The sequence below is a fragment of the Eucalyptus grandis genome, chromosome 1 (assembly GCF_016545825.1).
Source record: "Eucalyptus grandis isolate ANBG69807.140 chromosome 1, ASM1654582v1, whole genome shotgun sequence".
NCBI lineage: Eukaryota > Viridiplantae > Streptophyta > Magnoliopsida > Myrtales > Myrtaceae > Eucalyptus > Eucalyptus grandis.
The window spans coordinates 30,991,166-31,017,068 of NC_052612.1; the positions used below are offsets into that span (position 1 = coordinate 30,991,166).

Genomic DNA, 25,903 nt, shown 5'->3' on the forward strand with positions numbered 1-25,903 from the left:
AATGGAATAATACATAAATGGGTTGAAAATGGTAGATGATATTTCGAATATCTTATTTTGCTCTTTTCAGTGAAGATTCGAGTTGAGTTCTGTGAGCTTGACAGTGGACGGTGATTGAATATTATTCTCTTATAATCATGTCTAGTATCTACGGCTTAAGGACAGAGGCAAGGATTGCCATAGATTCAAGCTGTGGATAAAAGAAGATTAGGGACAATTTTAGTCCAAGAAATCTATAGGAACTTATGCAAGAACGGAAGTCTCAGACTCTTGACTCAATTGTACATTTCATCAAAAGAAAATGGCGATACCATTTTAGTTTCGGTCAAATCATCCTTCATCAAATTGTAAGAACTAGGCCTTGCTTGGTAGAAAGGAATCGGCTTGGAATGGAATTGTTACTTGGAGATGCGATTTTATTGCCTTTGTTCTGGGGAAAGATGTGGAGTGCTCCTCCATCGAACAAGGAGAATAGCCAGTCCATGGCTCCGCTTATGGTGTGGCCAAGATAGCCAATCCATTCCTTCGCAAAATAATAAGAAAATTAATTACATACAACGATTTTGAGTGTACCCTTTATTTTTGTTGTCTCGCATTATTCAGTTTAAAGACATTTTAACATGTTCCAATTCAAAATATGCAAGCACGAGAAAAGGAATCGCTATGTTCTTTTCAAATTAATTTTTCTGAGCAAATGCTGGAAATGCAATGCATATGTCATTTCAGTTTCTCGTTTCATTTTCTTCCATGTATTGCTTTGTTTCATTTCCCAGTCGTTCCAAGCCATCGGTTATGGGATAGTATGTGAGCATAGATGTTTTCTTGAGAGGAAACAAAAAAAAAAAAAAAAATAGGGAAATTTGCGGTTTTAGATGTTGTTGCTCCTTGAAACTTGATCATGAAGTTATGGTCCGTGGATGCAAAATGAAAGAGCCGAATCTGTTTGGCTACCGAGGAGTCAAGATCACCTTGCTTTCCAAGCAAACAGCATTTTTTTTTTTTTTTTTGGGGTCGAAGTAGCAAATGCTAATCGAAAAGACATTTTTCTAGAAGTCCAAGACATGGTACCGCTTTTAACAAGGTGTCAATTGTGACATATTTAGTTAAGGTGGGTGAGTCCTTTTACCTCAACTCCCTAGCATAACACCCAAATTACTAATGAGCATATGCTTGAAGTCACGATCTTATGTTCTAGAAACATCAACTCATGCCATTCAACCATCACTATAGATAGTAAGGACACTTATCAAGTTATGGTAAAAGAATTGAAAAAAGATCCATCGCTGTTTATTTTTCCTTGAAATGTATGAATATATTAGAGTTTGTTTGTTGCGAATTCTAACAAGTTAAAAGTAACAATTTTTTACTTTTCCGTTAAAATTTAAAATTCTAATATATATATTTTAAATAATTGTGGAAGAATTACATGTGCCTTGACACATCAATGTAAAGCAATTTTTGAAGTTTTCAGGCATTCTACATTATATAAAGGTTAAAAGGGTAGGTGTGAGGTGGCATGATTTGAAAAAAAAAAGTAAAAAAAAAAAGGCCACTCCAAATCATTTTATTTCGTTAATTTGAATGGTTTATAAATCCTAAAAAAAAATTATGTAAATATTTTTGAAATTCTTGTTTTCGACTTTTTCATGGGTTTTGACAAAAGCTATTTGGAGATGGCCCACCGAATGAATATACCGAATGAATATAAATCTAGAGACACGGTGCGATTTAGCTGTGATGCATCAAATTGTATCTCATGACAGACAAGAAAGACATATTAGGTCAAAATCTCGAACACTGACAATTTCTCCTATAAAACGTCATCCCCTATGTTATAAGGCCAAAAGGATAGGTGCAAGGTGGCATGATTTGAAAAAAGAAAAAGAAAAAGAAAACACTCTAGATCATTTCAATTTGTTAATTTGAATGTTTATAAATCCTAAAAAGAATTATGTAAATATTTTCTAAATTCTTGTTTTCAAGCTTTTTCATGGGTTTTGACAAAAAGCTGTTTCAAGATGGCCGACTGAATGGATTTAGCTTGGACGGATCAAATCATGTATCATGACGGGCAAGAAAGACCTGTCGAGTTAAAATCTCGAACACCGACAATCCACACCCACCGCCCCCCCGGCGCGTAAAACGTCATCCCGTACGTATGCAGGAGCGCGCGCGCGGGCATTTGGCCGAAGATGGTTCAGCGTCGGCCCCACACAGCCAAAAAGGCAGACGGTAGTCAATCACGCGACTCACAGTCACAGGTGGTGCTGAGTGAAGATTCCTTCACAATCTTCAACCTAGACTTTTTTAATAGATGCCATAACAATGTCTGGAGAAAGTATCCATAATGATTGTGCTTCTTGACTTGTTTGTGAGTCTATATGCAATGGTTGAAATATATGGAAAGTTATCTCTAATCTTATAGAACGATGCAAAACAATTTGCTTCAAGGCAATGTGTGAAATTATTGAAGCTCTCACTTTTCAATATCTTATAATCTTGATTTTATATTGAATGATGCTTATATAGAATGATCGAGGCATTCGTATTAGGCCTCCTTTTATGCGAAAAAAGAACGATAACTAATGTAATACGTGGTCCATCCATAATTTGGATTGGTCATGATTCAACCATTTTATGTAGCCATTTTATGTAGCAAGTAATGTTAGAGATACCAAAATTCGTATACTAAATAAATCTATGAAATTACACAGAAAACGGTAAGTGATTATTTAAGTTAGTGGATTCATTTAAGCACTTTGAAAATTTATTGGACATTAACAAGGAAAACGATGGTTAGTTTTGGTAGTAGGGAGTTTGTCATTTATTACACCAATGGTAGGTGTAATCTAAATTTCAAGTTTTCAACCGACAAAACTTAATTACAAGTCACAAAATAGATAATTACTTCGTCCTATAAGCAAATGTACTCATAATTTTAGTAAGGCTGGCTATGAAAATCAAGTCTAACTCCCCCCAAAAAAGGAAAAAGACTCCTTTGCAGTTCTCTTTGCAATATTTGTGCTTGCTTTGGATAGAAACACTAGTTTGCTTGGAGGTCAAGTTCTCCATTTTTTTCTTTGACCTTCAATTCCGTGGCATGTGATCAGCATCTAAGTACACGTCAAAAAGGGGGGAAAAAGGGAGAAGAAAAGCAATTGATAATGAAGACTTATTTCTCATAGATTTTTCTTTTCTCAATGGCGACACATTCCTAGTCAAAGGCCACATGGGGGATGCAACGTGGAAATAGGCGGTTTGGCAACTTCAAAGAATCTTACCTTGAAATCGACAAGGATGAGTCAGATGGAAAGAACAATGAAATTACAAGAACTTCTGGAAGGAATCTCACCTTGTCCAGTGATTTGTTCCCATGGCCTATGGACTCATACTCAAAAGTAAAAAAAAAAAAAAAACTTGTCTCCAATGGCATAGGATTTTCTTAGAATATGTGTAATACAGTAACTTATTTCCAAGAACATGGTGATATTAACTAAGAAACTTATAGTAAAGATCATGCCCAAAACGCTTCAGGAGAAGCTCTTCTATATGCTTTTGCAAAAACGAGGCTAACCAATGTAATCGATGCACGTAGATACCGCATGAACAAGGAACTCGCACGGATAACAATGACTCCTTGCCTTATCTTCGCCTCTTTCCCCAAAACGAGCCAAAGTTGCAGCCAGAGAGCGAACAAAAGCTAGAAAACAACTGAAACGACAGCCTGTTGCTCTATTTGCAACCGTTCAAGTTGATGTTATATGTTCACTAGGAGATGATAAACTGCAGACAGTCAAACGGTATTGCAAAATTATTTATTAGGCCTAAGTATTTCAAATTAGATACAACACTTGTCAAAGGCTTTTTACACCATCACGATGAACAAGATGCGAATCCCAGGTTTTTCCTTTCTCCAATAACATGCCTTGCCAGCAAAGGAGAGATTCCATCGCCGTTGAGAAATTAGACACTGTACTAGTGTTTAACCGAATTTTCCAGTGCAAGATCTTATGGGATCTTCATAAGACTTACTATTTTCAATAATCTGTATATGATTTAATACGTGTGCTATACTCATCGTCGCATTTTGAGCGGTGAATAGGCTTTTCTTCTCTTTATTTTGGGTTTTGCTTTCTTTTTTTTCTTTCATTTTTGATTCCAACTCTGGTCACGGTCAAGAAGCTTCTTGGCCAACACACACACGACTGTGTATGTGCTACGGCTATATAAACACGACACTACACAATCGCCCTTGCCCAACATCAAACCATTGAAGTCTCTCTCTCACAGCAAACAGACAAATAGATACGCACACGCAGAAGAAAAGATGGAGGCATCGATCCAGTCAATTGCGCTAGCAATGGTTCTGGCCGTTCTGACCACATGGGCATGGAGGGTGGTGAACTGGGTGTGGGTGAGGCCGAAAAGGCTCGAGAGGCTCCTGAGACAGCAGGGTCTCTCCGGCAAACCCTACACCTTCCTGTTCGGCGACCTCAAGGAGAACTCGCGGTTGCTTACAGAGGCCAACTCCAAGCCCATCGCCATCTCTGATGACATCAAGCCTCGTCTCTTGCCTTTCTTGCATCAATCCTCCCAAACATATGGTATGCACTTCTTCATAGTATCACTCCGTGTGGCACTTATATTTTCCTTTTAATTAACACTCGCTTGGTTTCGTCCTTTGGTCGAAGCTGTTGCTGATGGAGTTTCAGAACATTTGAATATACTATTCTTTATCTTGGAAATTCATACTTCCCCGTTTTGCGATTTTGCGACCAAAGATGTTAATGCATCTCAATTCCTTTAAATAATTGCTTATTTTGATATGCACACAATAAGGACATCTTACCTTACAAAAGCGACATTAAATAAAACTTGCATGTGACCGTGTCGTGTGACAGCAGACCATGTATTTCATTTTGCACTGTGGCTCTTACCAAGTGCATTGCAGGCAAAGACTCGTTCATGTGGATAGGACCAACACCGAGAGTGCACATAACGAACCCCGAACAACTAAAGGAGATCTTCTCCAAGATAAACGACTACCCCAAGCCAGGCTCCAGTCCCCTGGTGAAGTTGCTCGCCGATGGACTCGTGAATCACGAGGGCGAGAAATGGGCACGGCACAGAAAGATCATCAATCCAGCATTCCACATGGAGAAGTTGAAGGTACATGAAACTATTCCCTGGTCAACTGAATTGAACCACACACATTGACGCCTCAGGATTTCTCTTTTAAATCCTCCTTTGCTTTGGTCTGTTGATTTTGCAGCTTATGTTGCCCGCATTTTATTCAAGTTGCACTGACATGGTTGGTAGATGGGAAAAATTGGTATCAGTAGAGAGATCCTGTGAGATCGACGCATGGGTCGACCTTCAAAATTTGACCGGTGAGGTGATCTCTCGAACAGCGTTTGGTAGTAGCTTCGAAGAAGGCAAAAGGATCTTCGAACTTCAGGGGGAACAAGCCCAGCTCGCGTTAATAGCCCTTCAATCGGTCTACATACCTGGCTGGAGGTAAAATCGTTCATCATCCGTAAGCTAATTGAATCTAAATGAGCTTATGGCTTACAATCATGACATTCTAAAAAAAATCCAACTATTTGATTCAATGTTTCGCAGGTTTGTGCCAACTAAGATGAACAGGAGGATGAAGAGCATAGATAAGGAAGTGCGGGCTCTGCTCATGGACATCATCCGCAGAAGAGAGAAAGCAATAAGGGAAGGGAAGCTGCTGGCGATGATCTGCTGGGGCTGTTGCTGGAGTCAAACATGAAGGAGAATGTCGGGATGAGCCTTCACGATGTGATCGAGGAGTGCAAGCTTTTCTACTTCGCCGGACAAGAGACGACTTCGGTCTTGCTGGTTTGGACCATGGTCTTGTTGAGTGTGCACTCGGAATGGCAAGCACGAGCTAGGGAGGAGGTCCTCCGAATCTTCGGAAGCGGAAAACCTGACCCTGACGGCTTAAGCCACCTCAAGATTGTAAGTTCAAAGCTCTTTTCCTCTTTTGTTGAGAATGGGACTCATAATAGGTCCGATCTAGAGAGTTCTTCACAATTTTATCACATGACACATGATGATCATTCTATAATTACTGGATGCGATTTTCCGATCCTTAGTAGATGAAATGTTTGTTTAAAAATAATGTTATCCTATGAAGATGAACACGACAATGAACTGACAGGAAAATTTCTTTGCACACTTGAATTGAACTTGGATTTCCTCTCGACACAAGAACCTGATTTTTTGGACAATAGCCTCAAGCCCCTTTTTCTGGATAAATTACAATATATTTCCATCTCTTCAAGAATATTGATATCATTCCAGCATCGTGATCGTTCATAGATGCTCCTACGTGCGCATCTCTAGCATATGAATTCTTCTAAGAATTTGTCGCAATCAGGTCACAATGATCTTAAATGAGGTGTTGAGGCTATATCCACCGTTGACTGAGCTGTGGCGGAAGGTTCCTACTGAAACAAAACTCGGGAAGCTGACCATACCCCCGGGAGTCCAGCTCTCAATGCCGACACTCCTCATCCACCATGATAAAGAACTTTGGGGCGAGGATGCCGAGGAGTTCAAGCCAGAGAGGTTTGCCGAGGGAGTGTCCAAGGCCACCAAAAACCAAGTCTCCTTCTTTCCATTCGGATGGGGCCCTCGTATATGCATCGGCCAAAACTTCGCGTTGATAGAGGCAAAGATGGCGCTTTCCATGATTCTTCAGCAGTTCACGTTCGAGCTCTCTCCATCTTATGCGCATGCTCCTTCTAATGTCCTCATCCTCCAGCCACGATATGGTGTTCAGGTCATCTTGCGCAAGGCAAACTAAAAGTTACAGATCAGGGTGACATGTAGTGTAGACAAATACGTGGATAGATATAATGTCACTGTTGGAAATGGTGATCCATTTTCTAGAATTTCTTAGAGTTGCTAAACTTCTAGAATTACCTAGATGAAGTTTCTGGAAGAAAGAGGAAAATGTCCAACATGTAAGAGAAGTCTCTAGAAGAACTACAATCTAGAATTTCCTAGAATAAGCCTAAGTGGACAACATTCCACATTATTCTAGAATGTTGTATTTAGTCTCTATAAATAGGAAAGACGGGAAGCATAGCAAAACAACAAATGTAAAAGAGTGAGAGGAGCATGAGATAATACTCCATATCATGAATCTCCTCCACCAACACTTCTTTCAACTATTGTAAAATTGAAACTATTTCCCATATCCATGTTCTTTGTCCTTCAATTATCCTATTTTATCCCTTGTCCATCCACACTACAAACTATACCATACACTTGCACACATCACTAACCAAAAACTATAACTAATACCAAAACCATGCTTCCGCAATGCACACATCCAAAAAATTTTCAACAGTCACACTACACCATTTTCGAAGTATGTACATTGTTGTTTAAAAATAGAAATTTAGTGTTTGTAATCGTAATCAAATGGCCTCTTAACTAAGTGACCTGTTATTTTAGTTTAATTACAGCAAGATGCTGGATGTATCTAAATCTTCCTTTCAGAAAAACCCCAGTAGAAGATAAGCTATGCCTTTTCCTAGTGCTATAATAAACCCGTTTATTTCTTTTCAGACACTGTTCTGGCCAATGACCAGTAAAGATGGCTTTATTATCCCTATTCTTCAGATTTTAACGTGCACTAGAGGATACAAAAATTGAACGACATTTCTCCACAAAGGAGAAGAACCACACCAGCTTTATTTTGTGCTAGAGACCTTCAACTGCTTGGTCCAAAGCAAATGGAGCCATTGCCGTTAGTGAAAGTTTGATTCGGGGATAATTTTTTCGTTGATCCTGGAATTTGGTAGTGCTGCATGGGAATTTCTGTGAGATCTTGATGAAATGCTTGTAGTGAATCTTTGGATTTTAATTTTGTCTTATGAACTGCTATCTTTGCTAATTCACTCTAGCATGGGATGATGTGTTACGGATATTTCTTAAAATAAAAAAGTCATTTTCCATTTCTTTCTTTTGCCTTGTCATTTTCAAATAATTTCCTATTCAATTCTATCGAAAACCCAAAAAGTTAAATGGTTGACTTTTTTGTTAACTTATTATTGGTCAATCCATTGATCAAAAGTCAATTCTGAATCAAAAGTTGCCTTTTTACATAAAAAGATTATAAAATGATTCTAATTTCACTCTAGCCAAGTTAGTTTTCAAAATTTCAAAGATTTAACCCAAGATGTTGAAATTAAAATTCAATCATATATTTGATTTTTGGATATAGGAAAACCAAGCTAATAAACTAAAGAAATTCAAGTTGATCATTTGAGACTAAACTTTAATTTCACGAATTAAAGTTCAATTTTACCATTAAACCTCGATTCATTTTATAGCATAAGAGTCGTGACATCAATTCAAAGTCAATTCGGATACAATAGGTTACCCTAGGTATGAACAATTAATCAAATAAGTGCCTCGTGATATTACTTGAATTCAATTTGGATTAATTTGCGATTTCAATCAAGAAATTATGTGAAATTGCCCAATTTGGCCTAAAAAGTCCAATTGCATGTACCCATAATGTAGGTCCATTATTTTTCGTGTTAATTAAGTAATTAGGTCAATATAAAATAACCGAATCACATTTATATGGTTTAATTAACTTGCTTTCTTTAGAATCGGACCATTTTCCTCTAATTGAACAAGTTTTTTTTCCAATTTGATTCTTGAGGGTCTAAATTACATAAAATTTAGGACTTCAGGGGCCAAGATGCCTGAGACATCACCAAATCAATCGACTGGCATGCATCATTCTCAAGACTGATCGATTCCCGATACGATCTTGTTTTGAGGTGGAATTGTGGATCAAACTGGGGGGACCAATTACAAGATTTTGGGATCGGAAATCGAACTGACTGGTCATGAAACTGGGAACCGAATCGACCGTCCAATCTTGTTTGGTCTGATTTGGTCTGGTGGAATTGGTAAGTTTGCTATTTTATACCAAAAATAAAATAAACAATGTTGCAGCTTGTTGCTCGTGGCACGGTGCATAAATACATGCAGCTTGCTGCTTGTCCCTTGGGAGTTTCCTCATCCACACAACAAGCTTTTCTCTATACTCTCTGTTACTAATGAAATGATAGTTCATCAGCAAAGGTAAATGGCCTTTCTATTCTCTCAATCCTCCATGAAAGAGTAGTTCTTTAGCGGGGAGAGGGATAAGGCGTTGCCTTGAGATTATCTTGACAAGTCTTGCAATGAATCTTTGGGTCGGTATCTTGAAAGGCTAATTCTCCTTTTTACCTGAAGTTCTCGCATTGATGATTTCTCATTTCCTTTCTTCCAAGGCTTGACTTGGGATACAACTTGTTGGGAGTAGGTTTTGGCTTGCCTCTTTTCACTTAGGAGGATTGGTTCAATTGGTATTAGTTGAGCATAAGGGGCTTCACCGACTGAATTTGTCCATAAACCTAGATTCCAATGATCTTGTAACCAAAGCATCCTAACAAAGTTCTACGGTGACCCCTCTCAAGACTCAAGGCTCAAGACTCAACGCTCAACACTCAAGATTAGATTCTTTGTTCTTTAGCATCGAAAGCATGAATCACGTCAATTCGACCACCATCTGCTACCAAACAAGTAATCCAATTTGCTTCATATATTATAATCGGGGGAAATTGGGAGGCATTAGGGTTTGTTTATCAAGAAATTTAAAAATATGTATTTAATATATATAATCAACCGGTCTGGTCTGGTCAGTTTGATTAGACTAGTTCTCACATTATAACTAGGAACCAAATCGACCAGCCACCGGTTTCAAGAATGAGAATTTGGAACCGGACCACCCTCTCTGCGAATCGCCCAAAACCGGGGGTTCGGTTAGGGAGGTTCTTAGTTCGGGCGGTTCCCATTACACACCTCTAATTGGTACGTCGATTTGACTAGCCACTAGTGAAAGAGGCTAATTTGGCCCTCCACTGGTCAGCTCTTGGTGGCTGAGAACCACTAGTGAGTTTAACGTTGTGTGTATTTTATTCTTATGCTTTTCAACTTTCCATATTTTGCGAAAATATCCATGGATTCTGTGAAATTACAAATGTACCTTTAATTAGGCCTTAATCGCAAATTCTATTTAAACTATTGATTTTGGTACATCGACACCATTCGGATGGTCATGCAATATATTTTGACTTAATCCATAATAAACTTAATTAGGCCATTCAATCAAGTTTCGACTATCAAATCAAACTGACGACCAAAATTTGATCTTAAAGGGGGACTATATAAGATTTTCCCCTCCAAAACTTTGGGGGAGTTTTTTATTATTTGTTTTTTTTTTTTAGATCGAACAGGAATTTCTCTCTCAAAAACTCTCTCCTCTCTCTTTCCCATCACTTCTCTTTCCCTTTCTCTCTCTCTCGCACTCACATTCGTGTGTCGACCATCGCTCACGTGGAACCCCGGCAAGTTGAGTACCAAGATCCACCAGCTCCACCAGCTCCTTTCTTCTCCCATTGTCGCTGCTTGGAGCCCCAATGATTGCCGGAGCTCCTCGATCAGCCCGATCAACCGATTGGACCAATCACCAGTGTGAGTGCTAGCGATTCCAGTCGTCAGTATAGCGGCTAGTCGCAACGACCAACTGGCATCCCTCAACATTGCCCCACCTTAGATCGTCTCCTTTAACCTATCTTGAAGAACCAGGTGACCGAAAAACCACTTAGCTACCATTGGAGGTCCTCCAATTGGCCAATCTCATGTGGTGGCTTGAACTGATTCAAAACAAATCGATTCTGTCCAGCCGCTGATTGGGGGGCTTGATCAATGCCAATCCGGTCCATCCAACCATCCATGGCATCCCTTCAACAATCCTTGATGTTTGTGATCCATTCCATAGTTTAGGTTGTCAATCAATCGAGCTCGTTTCGTTGAAATCGCATAAAGGTAAACATTCAAAACTTGAATCCGATGAAACGAGATCGAGCTAGTTGATTGGGGCCAAGACTCGAACCCTAGAACTATATCTCATGGTTAAATTTGTGATTTGGATGTTATGTTATGATAGTTGATGACGTTGTGTTGATTAAAGCTGAGATTGAACATGATTTTACATAATCTACCTAGTTCTGCAAAAATCACATGCTCGAAAGTGACTCTATATTAGGGCTGACCTGAGGTCCTAAACCTCGTTATTTGTCTCAAGTTTCAATTTGATTTATTATGGGCCTCAAATGGAGTTTGTTTGACACCTAAATTGCATCTTGGAAGTTGGATGATCCTGCTGGATTTTCATGATATTATGGTATTTTGGTTTTTGAACATATTTTTCTTTCTAACTTTCTACTGATTTTTGTGTTGAGATTTTGGAGATGGTTTCTCCACGGAAATTGTACAAAATCATGTTGGTATAACATTTTTTTTTTTCTAGAATTTTTTAAGCAAATCTGATTAGCCAAATCTCATAATAACGTCACTATGTTGCTTTGTCCTGTACGAGTTTGTAACACCCTGGGTTCGTCAATCTATACATATTATCCACTTTGAGCCCATTGGACTCTCATAGTTTTGTTCCTTTGGGCTTCGCCCAGAAAATGTGTATGTATAAATAGAGAACCCAAAACCTTATAAGCTAGTGCAGGACTCCCCCTAGGCAATCTAGGACAAGAGACGCACCCCCTCCCTGTGTATGTCCAAGACCGAGGTGTGGATGCACTGCCGTCCCTCCTTCCCACGCAATGCCGCTTGGGCTGTCACACTTTTCACCAACCCTTAGGAGCACACCATCCTCACTGTAGCCCCATAAGTGGTCGAGAGTCGGTTTTGATACTACTTGTAACATCCTAAATTCATCACTATACACATATTGTCTACTTTGAACCCCATTGGACCTTCACATTTTTGTTTTTTTGGGCTTCGTCTAAAAAATGCATATATACAGATAGAGAACCTAGAATTGATCTAGTTCAAGACTTTCCTAAGGCGACGTGGGATAAGAGATGCGTTCCCTCCCTGCAAACGTCTAGAGACCGAGGTGTGGATGCACCACCATCCCTCCTCCTCATGCACCGCCGCTTGGGCCTACACACTCTCCACCCTTTAGCAATGTGAGATAGGAGACACACACTCTCCTTGCCATCCCTATATACTGTCATGAGTATGAGTTGTTACATTCTCCACCCTTTAGGCATAGCACTATCGCTATGGCCCCACACGTTGCAAGAGTTGACTCAAATACTACATGATGTCAAACTACGAATCCTATAGAGATAGGGATGACATGACCGTCTTTCTACCTGAAGGACACAGCCTCAAACCGCCAAAATCTAAGCCCCCCACAATAACACTTTCTCTCTAATGGCCTCTAACTAAAGGACCCAAAAAGATTGAAAAAGAGAGGGATGAGTAACCACAAGCTCAGTGAATAGTACATATCTTCTAAGCAGATCAAGTAGCTACTATGCATATATATAAGTATAAAGCATAACCAGTAGTTCATAATCCAACTCATTAATATACATACCAAATTAAGTATACTCATTTCAACAAAGTTTTGTACATGTTAGAAATACACATTTAAAGCTACTTTGTCATGATTCAAATATCAATGATCAGTCAATCCAATCTTTCACTTAATACCAAATTATATCATGACAGAATGCCTTGTGATAATGCGATCAAGAAGACCATTTTAGCAAAGTCTCTACTTACAAAGCCATTGGCTCAATCCAAAAAGATATCTTAAACCTGATATGCATACCCACAACCCCTCCATAGGTTCACAACGATATTGAGCACCAAACTCACATCCTTCAATATCTAGAAATTCAATTTATAAACCAAACATATAAATTTTCATAATTCAATCCATAAAATAAAATATACTTCACAAGACATTTTTCATAACATTTTGAAATTTCAAGCGCCTTTTACAAAAAGTTTTTTAAATCATTATAGGCTCATTGCATAAGCTAATTTGTAACACATTACATATATACATACATAAATATGTGTGTGTGTGTGTGTGTGTGTGTGTGTGTGTGTGTGTGTGTGTGTGTGTGTGTGTGTTCACAACATTTTTCTTAAAACCATTCTCGAACAATTTCAAAATTTCTTTCACAAATCTTATTTATGGCAAAATATCTTTCATAAAATCTTTCTCAAATCATTCACCAATACGAAAATGTAATAATTGGCTTATCCAGATTTTTATGCAATAAACATACTCCTTCGTTACTTATAATATCTCAAATCTCTACCATTTTCAAGATATAAGTTCATAAATTCGTACAACATATAGCACCATTCACCTAGATATGCCCCAAACCAAATAACAATGCTCAATCAATCCCACGAACTCACATTCTTATAGTATAAGTGAGAAACAATATCAAAACCAAGTAAAATGTTATCTCAACTACACTTGGCTAAACTAAACTTAAACACCAACAAAATAACTTTTACGCATCAACAAATTGCTCATCTAAAACAATTATTTAAATCAAAACTCAACATGGAACTTGGTCCTAGAACCCTAAAATCTCGCTTCCACAAAACCATTGCATCAAAACGACTCTTGTCAAAACCCAAAACTTCATCATTTCCATGAAAACCCAAAACTTCACAACCCAAAAATCGGACTTCACGGCTCAATTTCCACATAACTTAAAAATTTTCCCCTATTTTTGAAAACTACCTTGATTGGATGAATGAGGAGCGCGAGTAGTTACTGGGCATTGCATTACATAGTCAAGTTGGTAAACTTACAAGCCCTTTCTCTTCTCCCCTTTACTTTCTTCTTCCTTTTCTTTCCACTTCCTTTTCTTTTCTCGAACTATTTTGAGCTCTTAAAAGAATGAGTGTCCCATGCTCACTTATTTTGCTTTTGACTTTTCAACCCCTTTCTTCTTCTTCGTTTTTTTTTTTAATTTTTATTTTATTTTATCTCCTTTGACTTTGTTGACCAATGCTATTACAAGTCCAACACATATTTGCTCTAAAATGAGGTGGTAAACTTGTTCGATTGGATTTCCATCCTTCACAAAAGTTGTAGTATATATGATAAGCTTTCTAACTAAGTACAATTTGCGCCAAATGATTGTTGTTTATTAGGTCAATCACTTGTGTGAAGAGATGTTCGAACTGCTGCATTTTGTGACGTTGATGACATTATCTTGCTTTCTTATTTTCGTGTAGGCTTTTGTAAATCAAACTAAAATTTGGAGTCATCACGAAAAATAATCATGACATTGCATTTTATCTGTAAGAATTTTTGTAGAACTTTCACATGTCATTAGATTATTGGAAACGATTTATATTCTATATAACCTTTGCTGCATTTGACTGATAATGTATCCGTAAAAACATTTTCGTTTGAGCTCCTTAAAAGGGAAACTAGTGTATGATGTCTTCTAGACATATTTAGAGCATATCACAAGCTTCGTAATGATGTATGGCATGTCTCACTTGAAGATCATTTCCTATATGAAAGCCATGCACCAAGTTGACATGTCACAACCGAAATTATCATGCATTTTGTCATGAGTGTTCTTTAATGGTAAGTCGCCTGTCAATGTTAATGAACTTGTGTGACTTTTTGTACATGGATTTAGGGCTAAATGTCTTAACCAAACTTGATCATCACATTTAGCCCTACAGTATATTCGAATTCTACAATTTTCATGTATTGTTTAAGTAGCTTAACAATCCAATTATCATGCATCGTGTTCTGCCATTCTTATGACTGATTTGCACACTTTTGCAATTGTCACTGTTTGACCATGAATTCGACCCTAATTGAACTTGACGTTTCTTAGAAAGTCTTATGGAACATCCTAATCTTTCTAATGACACTAAATTTGCATCATTTGATTTGTTTTCCATTTTTGCAAAGTTTGCCTTGAAATTTGATATGAGTAAAATTCGGAATGCTCATTCTGCCTTTGTTGAGTCAGAACTTTTTATTTTTTCGATGGATTTTTCAGTAAGCATTTTGGGATCGGGTCCTTAATGAAACTTGTTTGTCTTTCTCATGTCTATATCGTGGTGAAATTTCAAATTTTTAGACATCATCTACCAGGATAAATTATTGTTGATTTGCCATGATGTCTAGCTGCCCTGCTCTGTTTCCAATGTGATGCTACGTGTTCTTGAATTTTTATAAATTCATATGTAGCTCATCTTAAGAAACTTCCTTCGCAATTTTTTTTTTCTTATTGTGTGCTTCATGTTTTGTAAATTTCTTAGGGCCAATTACCTATGGGTGCTATTCTAATTGTTCTAATTTTGATTGTCCTGTTGATTCTTGGAGCGATTCTCTTTTAGAATTTTTTGGGATATCTTGAATGCTGAATTGGGATTAGTTGTCTTCATGAAATTTATTCCAAATTTCGCAATCTTTGTTGTCAAAAATCCTTAAAAAATAAAAGGGCCATCTAGGACCCTTGGTCAAATCCTTTTGGATTTATCGCAAAATTTGTTTTTGCATTACAAAGTGATTTCGGTACACATGATGCCTCCAACATTAACCATTTTAGCATCTATTACTTTTAATTTGACATTGAACTCGTTGAGGTTTTGACAGTATTTGAAATGCCTGCAACATCCATTAGTAGTGCATGATATGTGCCCCGAATTAACCATGGCAATTAAATGCGTCCCATAACCGAAATGTACCTATGTCAAAAATACCTCATCTTGTCATCAATGTCTCAAATGTATTTAAAATTTTTGAGGCATTACATGAGTCATACATGCATAACATCTCTTCAATTGTTAGAAATGCATGTGATTTTGTTTGGCACTTGATGACTGAATAAGTGATTTAGTGTTGGCTCACTAAGCTTGCTTAATTGATTAAGAACCAAGGTCCGATGGCCTACTTGTATATTTACTTTCAACTATGCATGTGGTTTATAGAGATATGCATAGGCGTAATGCATGATCTTGTGGGAAGTCCTAGGTGATACTTAGAACCCGTTTAAGGACTTTTTAGCATTGGTTGCCACGCGATAACACAAACGGTGGCCAATTGTTATAGGTCACTTTAAAATTAGATTGGATAGTTGTCTTGGGTGGTTGTTGCATGAATCACAAAGGCTGATTCCGAGGCCAAAGTTGATCAATTATACATTTTGTCCTAGTTTCTTGATTGTTCTTGCTTGTTTTGGGATTGTAATCGTTTTTATATATTTGTAATCATGATTGTTTCTTTTACTTTGTAAGTACCTAGTCTTAGTATTAGATTAGGTTTAGAATAGGTCCATGGAGGTGATGATCCCCAAGACATGAAGACGATGAGTGGTCAATGTCCAATTCGAACCTGTTTTGTACCATTTATTTCCCGATATATGTTTTGGGTTACCTAGCGTTGTGTAGATATCCGACGAGTTACGGATTTCTTTCTTTCGATTTAACTTCTGTTTATGATTGCATGCTAGATTAATTGATTTCCTTAAACTGTTTTTTGGGCATTTACTTACTACACCGTCCTTAAATTTCAATTGATTGTTTTCTTTCTTTTTCTCTTTTGATAGAAATAGAATAGCAGAAAATTGACCATCCACATATGATCATCTAATTGGTTTTATTGACATGAAAAATGTAAAAAGACATGCATGGACATTTTAGGAAACACATTAAATTATTAATACCGAAAGGGTACTAATAGAAATGTTAGCATAACTTAAATCCCTAAACCTTAGAATTTTTAGTTGCGTAGATATCGAGCACCACTCCCGACTTTCGATTGAATTTCTAGCTGATCCCCAAAAACGAGGCTAGTGTTGACTCATAACTTTCATATATATTGTTTTAAACGATCATAAAAAATAAATCAATCCGTCGTGAGGGATATACATCTCAACAAGACTCACCGTGGTTTAGTATACTCAACGTGAAAATTGCCGTAAAGGATGAATTGATACCATCATGTTAGATGAAAGTACTATCAAGAGGGCTAGTATGATAAGAGTACCCTTAAATTCATTATTCACACCCGATCTCCTTTATAAAGGTGTATGATATGTGTGAAAGCGAGTCACGAAAACTTCCGCTGTTACACGAGATATGAGCCTGGAAGAGCTCACAACTGTGGTCAAGTAACCTCACATGGTCGATCTCAAAAAATGAAGTGATAACATTTTTTGGACACATACCATGAGGGAGCTCCCATGGTATGTGTTGCAATAACGACCGAGGTTGGGTCACAACAGAATTTATGCAAGAGCGAAAGTGTCGGACTCTCAACTCAATTATGCATTTCACCAACAAAAAATGGTAATACCATTTAGTCTCGATCAAATCATCCTTGATCAAATTGTAACAACGAGGCCTTATTCGATAGAAAGGAATCGATTTGAAATGGAGTCGTTACTTCAAGATGCAATTTCATTTCCTCTGTTTGTTCTTGCAAAAGATGTGGAATGCTCATTCCTCCATCAAACAGGGTGAATAGCCGGTCCTTGGCTCAACTTATGGTGTGGCCAATATGGCCAATCCATTCCTTGGCAAAATATTAAGAAATATTTATGCATATAATGATTTCGAGTGTACCCTTTATTTTGATTGTCACACATTATCCGTTTCAAAGATATTTTAACATTTTTCAATCCAAAAATATGCAAGCACAATAAAAGGAATCATCATATTCTTTCCAAACTTATTTTTCCCATACAAAAGCAAGAATTACAATGCGTATTTCATTCAGCTTTCATTTCATTTTCTTCCATTCCTTTCTTTATTTCATTTCTCACTTGTTCCATGCCGTTAGTTATGGAGTTGGACGTGGGCATGGATGTTTTCTTGAAAGAAAAAAAAGACAGAAATTTGCACTTATAGATGTTATTGCTACATGAAACTTAATCATGAAGTCAGTGTCCCGTGGATGTAACATGTCACCAAGGAACAATACCTAGCTTACCAAGCCATAGCATCAGATGTTAATCGAAATGGCATTGTTCTGAAAGTCAAACATTATATAATGGTCGCTTTTAACAAAGCGTCATTAACCACGCCTTTGCCCAAATGCAGACGTGCGCTCCCGCATATTCCGATGTTGCACGATCTTTACTTCTTTGTGAGCTATCTTAAAACGTGGGTGATGACGTTTGTAGGGGACATTTGTCAGTGTTCGAGATCTTGACTCGATCCACGAGACAAAATTTAATGCGTCAGAGCTCAATATCACTGCATTTCCTGTTTTACATCCGTTCGGTGGGCCATCTCCAAACAGCTTTCGTTAACACTAATGAAAAAGCTTGACAACAAGAATTAAAAAAATGTTTATAAAAAGCAAAATTTAGGATTTACAAGCATTCAAATTAAACGAAGTCGAATAATATGGAGTAGTGTTTTTTATTTTATTTTAAATTTTGTCAAATCTTATTATTTTACCTTTTGGCCTTTATATAACGTAGCATTCTTGAAAACTTCAAAAGTTGCGTTACATTGATATGTCAATTCTTCCACAATTATTTTAAAAATATATTAGAATTTGAAATTTTGATGAAAAGGTAAGAAAAAGTTATTTTTAACTTTTTGAATTCACAATGAACAAACTCCAATATATTCATGCATTTCAAGGAAAAATAATCGGGAATTCACCTTTTCCCAATTCTACAAAGCATATGTATCACATCTTGATAAAGTCTTCCCTATCGATGTTGGTGGCTGAATGGCATGAGTTGCTGTTTCTAAAACACAAGATCATGAGTTTAAGCGTATGCTCATTAGTAATTTGTGTGTCCCGCTAGGGAATTGCGGTAAAAGCACTAACCCATCTTAACTCAATATATCACAAGTGATGTTGAGCAATGATCTCTTCACAGTCTTCAATCTAGAATTCTATAATCGGTGCCATAATAATGTCCGGAGAATAAGTAGCCATAACAGTTGTGCTTCCCAACTTGTATGGGGGCTCTATATGAACAATATGAAAAGTTATCTCCAATCTTATGGAACGATGCACAAAATTATTGAAGTTTTCATTTTTCAATATCTTAAAATCTTATATCGAATGATACTTATGTAGAATTTTTGAGGCATTTGTATTAGGCCTCTTTTCATGTGAAAAAGGAGCAAACTAACATAGCACTTCGTTAACCATAATTTGGAATGGTCACGATTCGACCATTTTATGTAGCAAGTATGTTAGAGATACCAAAACTCATTTAGTAAATAGATCTATGAAATTACATGGAAAATAATAAGTGATTATTTAAGCTGGTGGATCCATTTAAGCACTCTAATATTGGACATTAACAAGAAAAAAAGATGGCTAGTTTTGGTAATAGCGAGATTGTCATTTATTATACCAAAGGTAGGTGTAACCTCAAATTTCAAGTTTTCAACACACAAAACTTAATTACAAGTCACAAAATAGATAATTGCTTCAGCCAATAATTAGATGTAACTCATAATTTTGGTAAGGCTGGTGACGAAAATCAAATCTAAATCCCACCAAAAAGGGAAAATATATGTGCTTGCTTTGGATAGAAAACACTACTTTGCCTGGAGACCAGGTTCTTGATTTCTTGTTTGACCTTCAATTATGTGGCATGTGATTAGCATCCGAGCCCTTTTAAAAAGGGGGAAAAAAGAGAGAAGAAAAGTAATTAATAATGACCACTGGGAGTCGAGCTTCTCTTAGATTTTTTCAAATGCTTTTGGGCCAAGGATTTTACCATCAAACACTGTTGCAAAATTATTTATTAGGTATAGTTATTTCGAATTTGATACAACACTTGCCAAAGGCTTTTTACACCGTCTCGTTGGACATAATATGAATCCCAAGTTTTTCCTTCCTCCATAACAAGTCTTGCCAGCAAAGGAGAGACTCCATCCTTTTGAGAAATTATTCATTGTATTTGTCCTAAATTGAATATTCTACTGCCACATGAGACTGTTGAGGTTGTTCTTGGTTGGTGGTTAGTTTATAAGTGTAAGGGAAAGTCTCACCTCTTGAACTAACTTTTTGGTTGAGAGAGGTCTAAAACTACTCAACACTAGTATCCAACAAATTTGGATCCAACAATTATATGAGAGAGTTATGAGTTATTGTGCCTCTAAACTAGGCTCGATGTGTGAAGAGAAGATTATTGAGGTGGTCCAGAAACACCCAATATAAATGCATCATTTTCAATAATCTATATTTGATTCATTATGTGTGCTATACTCATCCTAGCATTGAGCGGTGATTACTTTTTTCTTCATTCTATTTTGGGCTTCCTTCTATTTTTCTTTCATTTTAATTCGGGTCACGGTCAAGAAGCTTCTTGGCCAACATACACATGGCTATGTATGGGCCATGGCTATATAAACACGACACCACAAAATCGTCCTTGCCCAACATTATCATCACATTGAGGTCCTTCTCTCTCTCTCTCTCTCTCTCTCTCTCTCTCTCATGGAGACACGCAGACCCATGTACAGACAAACAAATACGCACACAAAGAAGAAGAAAACATGGAGGTATCAATCCAGTCAATTGCAGTAGTGACGGTTCTGGCCGTCCTGACCACATGGGCATGGAGGGCAGTGAACTCGGTGTGGTTGAGGCTGAAGAGGCTGGAGAGGCTCCTGAGATAGCAAGGCCTTTACAGCAAACCCTACACCTTCCTGTTCGGTGACCTCAAGGAGAACTCGCGGTTGCTCAAGGAAGCCAACTCCAAGCCTATCACCATCTTCGACGACATCAAGCCCCGTCTCTTGCCCTTCTTGCATCAATCCTCCCAAACCTATGGTATGCACATCTTCATGCTATCACTCTTTGTGGCACTAATCTATTCATATTCATTAATACTAGCTTGGTTTCGTCCGTTGATCGATGCTGTTTCTGATGAAGTTTCAGAACATTTGAATTTATAGTCCTTTCTATTGGAAATTAATGCTTCCCCGTTTTGAGTTTTGGCAACAAAAGATGTTTTTTTTTTTTTTTGGTAACCAAAGATGTTAATACATCTCAAGTCCTTTAAATATGCTTATTTTGATATGCAAGGGATATCTTATTCTACAAAAGCAAACATCAAATAAAACTTGCATGCGACCATGTTGTTTGACATATATTTGCACAACACAACATGAATATCATTTCAAAAAAAGAAGTTCTAAACATGTTGTAAATATGTCAATTTAATTTTATATTTTTCAATTTTGTCAATATAATCTTAAATATTTTGACAATTTGCCAACACAGTCATTTTGGTTGATTTTAGCAAAAAATTGTTGATGTGAACATTGGTATCCTAAATTTTTGCAATTTTTAATAATTTTTATAAAATTTATTTTTTTTCCGTGGCAATTCCCATGCCAGCCTTAGGCAAGGGTGTCTGGTCCTTACACAAACGAAGACCGAAACAGGGGCGTCCCGAGCGGCGACTACCAGCACCAGTACGGCACCTTCCAAGGCGTCGCCAACTACCCCCCGCCGAACCCGCCGCACCAGCAGCCGGCGATCGGCTACCCCCAGCCGGCGCCTCCGCCGGGCGCCACCGATACCTCGGCCCTCCCTCCTCCTCCACCTCCCCACTATTACCATCATGGGTATCACACCGTCCCAGGTACAAAGTCGCTTCCTTTGGAATCGCTTGCGAGCAGAGTTGACTTCAGGATGTAAAGTTTGAAAGGGGCTGTCGGTGAAAGTTCGATTCAGGGATCATGTTTTTCCGTTGATCCTGGAATTTGGTTGGTGCATTTGAAATTTCTGTGTGATCATGATGGAATGCTTCTAGGGAATCTTGGGATTTTGATTTTGTCTTATGAACTGCCAATATGCTCACCTCTGTCTATTCACTCTAGCATGGAATGATGTTTAATGGATATGGTTTATCCGGTGGGTTTAGTTTTTTGGCGAAAGGTTCAGCATCCTCATCTTTTGAGACATTGGATGTATGGGGCGTAGGAGAGGAGTCCATGGAAGATGTTGAAATTATGTGAAATTAATCGGACCAGCACGTTTGTCCTCGTTTTGTTGACTCCTTTGAACGTGGCCGCTTTAGCTGTCAATCATGCTCAAACAGAGGAGAATGATATGTTTTGCCCGATGTGTTGTCCCAGGGTTCTCAGAGTTTAAGTCGGATAAAATGCGGAAGCCACTGGTGTCTCAAGTAAAATGCTGTCTACTGAGTATAAATATGTCTCCGCCTATGTGTTCGCCTTACTTTGAAGTCATAAGTGCTCAGATGCGTTTCCAGTTGTGAATTACGTCTAGATAGGAGCAGCAAGAGGAAGATGAGTAATTTTAGCCGGCAAATACTGTGACTGACGGGGTTTTCTTCACTGTTGGTGGTGAAATGATCTGTTGTATCCTTTTAAACTTGATCAGATTCTGTAGGACTCAAAAATTGGAAAATGTGTCTCTGAAACCTTTTCTCCTCGGTCCTCTTTTCACCTTTCTCAAATAGATAACTTACGGGAACAATGAGAACTAAGTATGCCCATATTGATGATTTTACTGATTGCCCTGATGAAACAAAAACGATTGATGATCTTCATTCTGTATGCTTTGCAATATTTTACTGGGGGAGATTTCATTTCACGGAAAAAATTCAGGTTATGCTGTTGCTGAAGGAAGACCAGTAAGAGAATCACGGCTGCCTTGCTGTGGTATTGGAGTTGGATGGTTTCTGTAAGTTACTTTCTTTACTCGTGGGTTGGATTTCACGTATTGGCTAGTGCATAGCCAACTGCAAAGCATGATGGAGTCAACAGTCCCTATAACTACAAGGACTGCGTGACAATTGTTGAGCCTGGATGTAGCAGATTCTTATGCTTCATGAGTTCAACATTTGTATATTTTGTGATTCTTATTGGTACCTGGCCTTCAAGTTTGAAACCAGAGAAATCCCATGTGATGGTTCTTTTACCGAAATCTGAGCCTTATATTCATCATAATTTCGATAAGTTTAAGATCATCAGCTAATTTAGGATGTCTGCTTTGTTGAAGGTTTATCCTTGGCTTCTTCCTTGGTCCCATCCCTTGGTACATTGGACTACTTCTTCTTGTCTGCAGAAGGATAGACTACCGGGAAAAGCCTGGATATATCGCTTGTACAATCGCCGTAAGTCTCTATCTTTCATCATTCACAAAAATAGCTACATTGGCTTGTTTGTTACTTCCAGGTAATTTATATGTTCATGCCCCTACCCTCTGTTGTGTGCTTATGCACTCAGGTGTGCATACTGGCACCTATAGTTGTCTGCCTTTGTTGTACTCTGTAGAATTAATATCGTCATTTGTCTTACTATGTACCTCTTCCATCAGAGCAGTTCAGTAATACATCACATGAGTTATTGGCTTCTCTCCCTTGTCCAAATAGGTGTCCCATGTACAGCTGTATATATGGTTCTTTCTGTCCCGAATATACCACGTAACATGTTAATTGAGGAAGCCTCTACTGTCTTCTAGCTTATCTTTGTCTGGCCTTCTAATGACTTCTTATTCCTTGCAATGCCTATGTTAGTTTATCCTCTAAAATGAAATCCATGTTCCCTGTTGATATTGAACTTCAGGACTGCAGAGTAGATGCTTTGCTATATGATTTTCTTGAGTAGGGAAAAAGTTTGTCTGGCACATTCCTTCATATAGATCTTTTGTATGCATCTCTAAACCTCTGTATTTATGAGCCATTTTGAATCCTGGCCTTTGCTTTTCATTACATCCCTCTCTTACATGTACATGTTCGATTCATTTTGTGATGGACAAAAACTGAAAATTCCTGCAATGTCCATATGCAGGCAATCCTGGCAACAATTGCAATTGTCCTTGGTGTCACAAGAGAAGCCGATGATTGGTAACATCATAGCAAATGGCCATAATAGGTATCTGAAAATGGCATGGTTCATGTGATATAGCTGGTGACTACATGAACAGATGGGGCCATCACGTTATCAACCGTAATTAATCACAAATTTTCCTTCTGTCTGATGAGCAAGGAAAACAGCATGATTGTGTTGGTCCGAGAAGTCCATGTTTTGGAATCATTCCTAGTCTTCAAGGATCGTTTTGTGGAATTAAGAACAAGGTTATCCTGTCTTTTTTATTGGCGAGCCTCATGACGTATGTATATAATCGTTGATGTGACTACGTCTGCGATGTTTCTTTGAAATGTTATATTGTGAAGCTAGATCTGATGGTCAATACTTTCCTTTTCATCAGAATATCCTGTAAGAAACAATGCGGGAAACGTCCCGTATATATATATATATATATATATATATATATATATATATATATAAATGGGTCCACATAAATATTAAAAAATGAAATGATAAATAAAGATTTGTTTGGGGAACGCTTCAATCCATTTTGAAACGAAATGAGTTTTTTATCGTCACTTTGAATGAAAATGAAAAAAAAAATATTGAATTGACTCCTTCAATCTTAACAATTAAATAATAATAGATTATTATTTTGAGTATTCTGCTATGGTGAAATCGGTAGACACGATGCTCTTAGAAAGTAGTGCTAGAGCATCTCAGTTCGAGTTCAAGTGGCGGCATGGCATCTTCTAAAACAAATGGAATAATACATATATGGGTTGAAAATGGTAGATGATATTTCGAATATCTTATCTTGCTCTTTTCGGTGAAGATTCGAGTTGAGTTCTGTGAGCTTGACAGTGGATGATGATTGAATATTATGCTCTTATAATCATGTCTAGTATTTGCGGCTTAAGGACACAGGCAAGGATTGCCATAAGGTCCAAGTTGTGGTTAAAAGAAGATTAGAGACAATTTTAGTCCAAGAAATCTATAGGAACTTATGCAAGAACCGAAGTCTCAGACTCTCAACTCAATTGTACATTTCATCAAAAGAAAATGGCGATACCATTTTAGTTTCGGTCAAATCATCCTTCGTCAAATTGTAAGAACTAGGCCTTGTTTGGTAGAAAGGAATCGGTTTGGAATGGAATTGTTACTTGGATTTTATTGCCTTTGTTCTGGGGAAAGATGTGGAGTGCTCCTCCATTGAACAAGGAGAATAGCCAGTCCATGGCTCCGCTTATGGTGTGGCCAAGATGGCCAATCCATTCCTTGGGGAAAAATAATAAGAAAATTAATTACATATAATGATTTTGAGTGTACCCTTTTATTTTTGTTGTCTCACATTATCCATTTTAAAGACATTTTAACATGTTCCAATCCAACAAATGCAAGCACAAGAAAAGGAATCGCCATGTTCTTTCTAATTTAATTTTTCCGAGCAAATGCAGGAATTGCATTGCGTAAGTCATTTCAGTTTCTCGTTTCATTTTCTTCCATGCCTTCCTTTGTTTCATTTCCCAGTCGTTCCAAGTCATCGGTTATGGGATAGTATATGACCATAGATGTTTTCTTGAGAGGAAACAAAAAAAAAGAAGAGAAATTTGCGGTTTTAGATGTTGTTGCTCCATGAAACTTAATCATGAAATTATGGACCGTGGATGCAAAATGAAAGAGCCGAATCTGTTTGGCCACCGAGGAGTCAAGATCACCTTGCTTTCCAAGCAAACAGCTTTTTTTTTTTTTTTTTGTGTTCTTTGGGTCGAAGTAGCAAATGCTAATCGAAAAGACGTTTTTCTAGAAGTCCAAGACATGGTGATTATAAAGTGTCGTCGAACTGCTTTTAACAATGGTGCCGACGCTGAACCATCTTCGGCCAAATGCCAGCGCGCGCGCGCTCCTGCATACGTACGGGATGACGTTTTACAGGGGAATATGTCAGCGTTCCAGATTTTAACTTGATGCATCTTACTTGCCCGCCACAATACATAATTTGATGCGTCCGAGCTAAATCGCACTGCGTTTCCGATTTTATATCCATTCGGTCGGCCATCTCCAAACAGCTTTAAAACTTGAAAACAAGAATTTTAAAAATATTCACATATTTTTTTTTAGGTTTTATAAACATTCAAATTAACAAAATAAAATAATCTGGAGTGGTTTT

The 25,903-nt window shown here is 37.7% G+C and overlaps 1 protein-coding gene and 1 pseudogene across 1 annotated transcript; both read left to right on the forward strand.

The window, feature by feature from the left end:
• The first annotated feature begins 4,266 nt into the window (after positions 1–4,266).
• LOC120293187 lies at positions 4,267–7,231 on the forward strand (annotated as a pseudogene).
• Positions 7,232–20,498: 13,267 nt separating this feature from the next.
• Positions 20,499–24,101, forward strand: LOC104451605 (60S ribosomal protein L18a-like protein). The gene is made up of 5 exons (XM_039318281.1): positions 20,499–20,597; positions 21,296–21,536; positions 22,528–22,603; positions 22,922–23,036; positions 23,713–24,101. The coding sequence occupies exons 1-5, from the start codon at positions 20,499–20,501 to the stop codon at positions 23,770–23,772; spliced, it is 591 nt and encodes a 196-aa protein (XP_039174215.1). The 3' UTR covers positions 23,773–24,101.
• Positions 24,102–25,903: the final 1,802 nt, after the last annotated feature.

Coding starts and splice junctions, on each gene's coding strand:
- LOC104451605 (XM_039318281.1), top strand. CDS start 20,499: ATGGGCATGGAGGGCAGTGAACTCGGTGTGGTTGAGGCTGAAGAGGCT. Junction 21,537..22,527: donor TGGGTATCACACCGTCCCAG/GTACAAAGTCGC, acceptor GAAAAAATTCAG/GTTATGCTGTTGCTGAAGGA. Junction 23,037..23,712: donor ATATCGCTTGTACAATCGCC/GTAAGTCTCTAT, acceptor GTCCATATGCAG/GCAATCCTGGCAACAATTGC.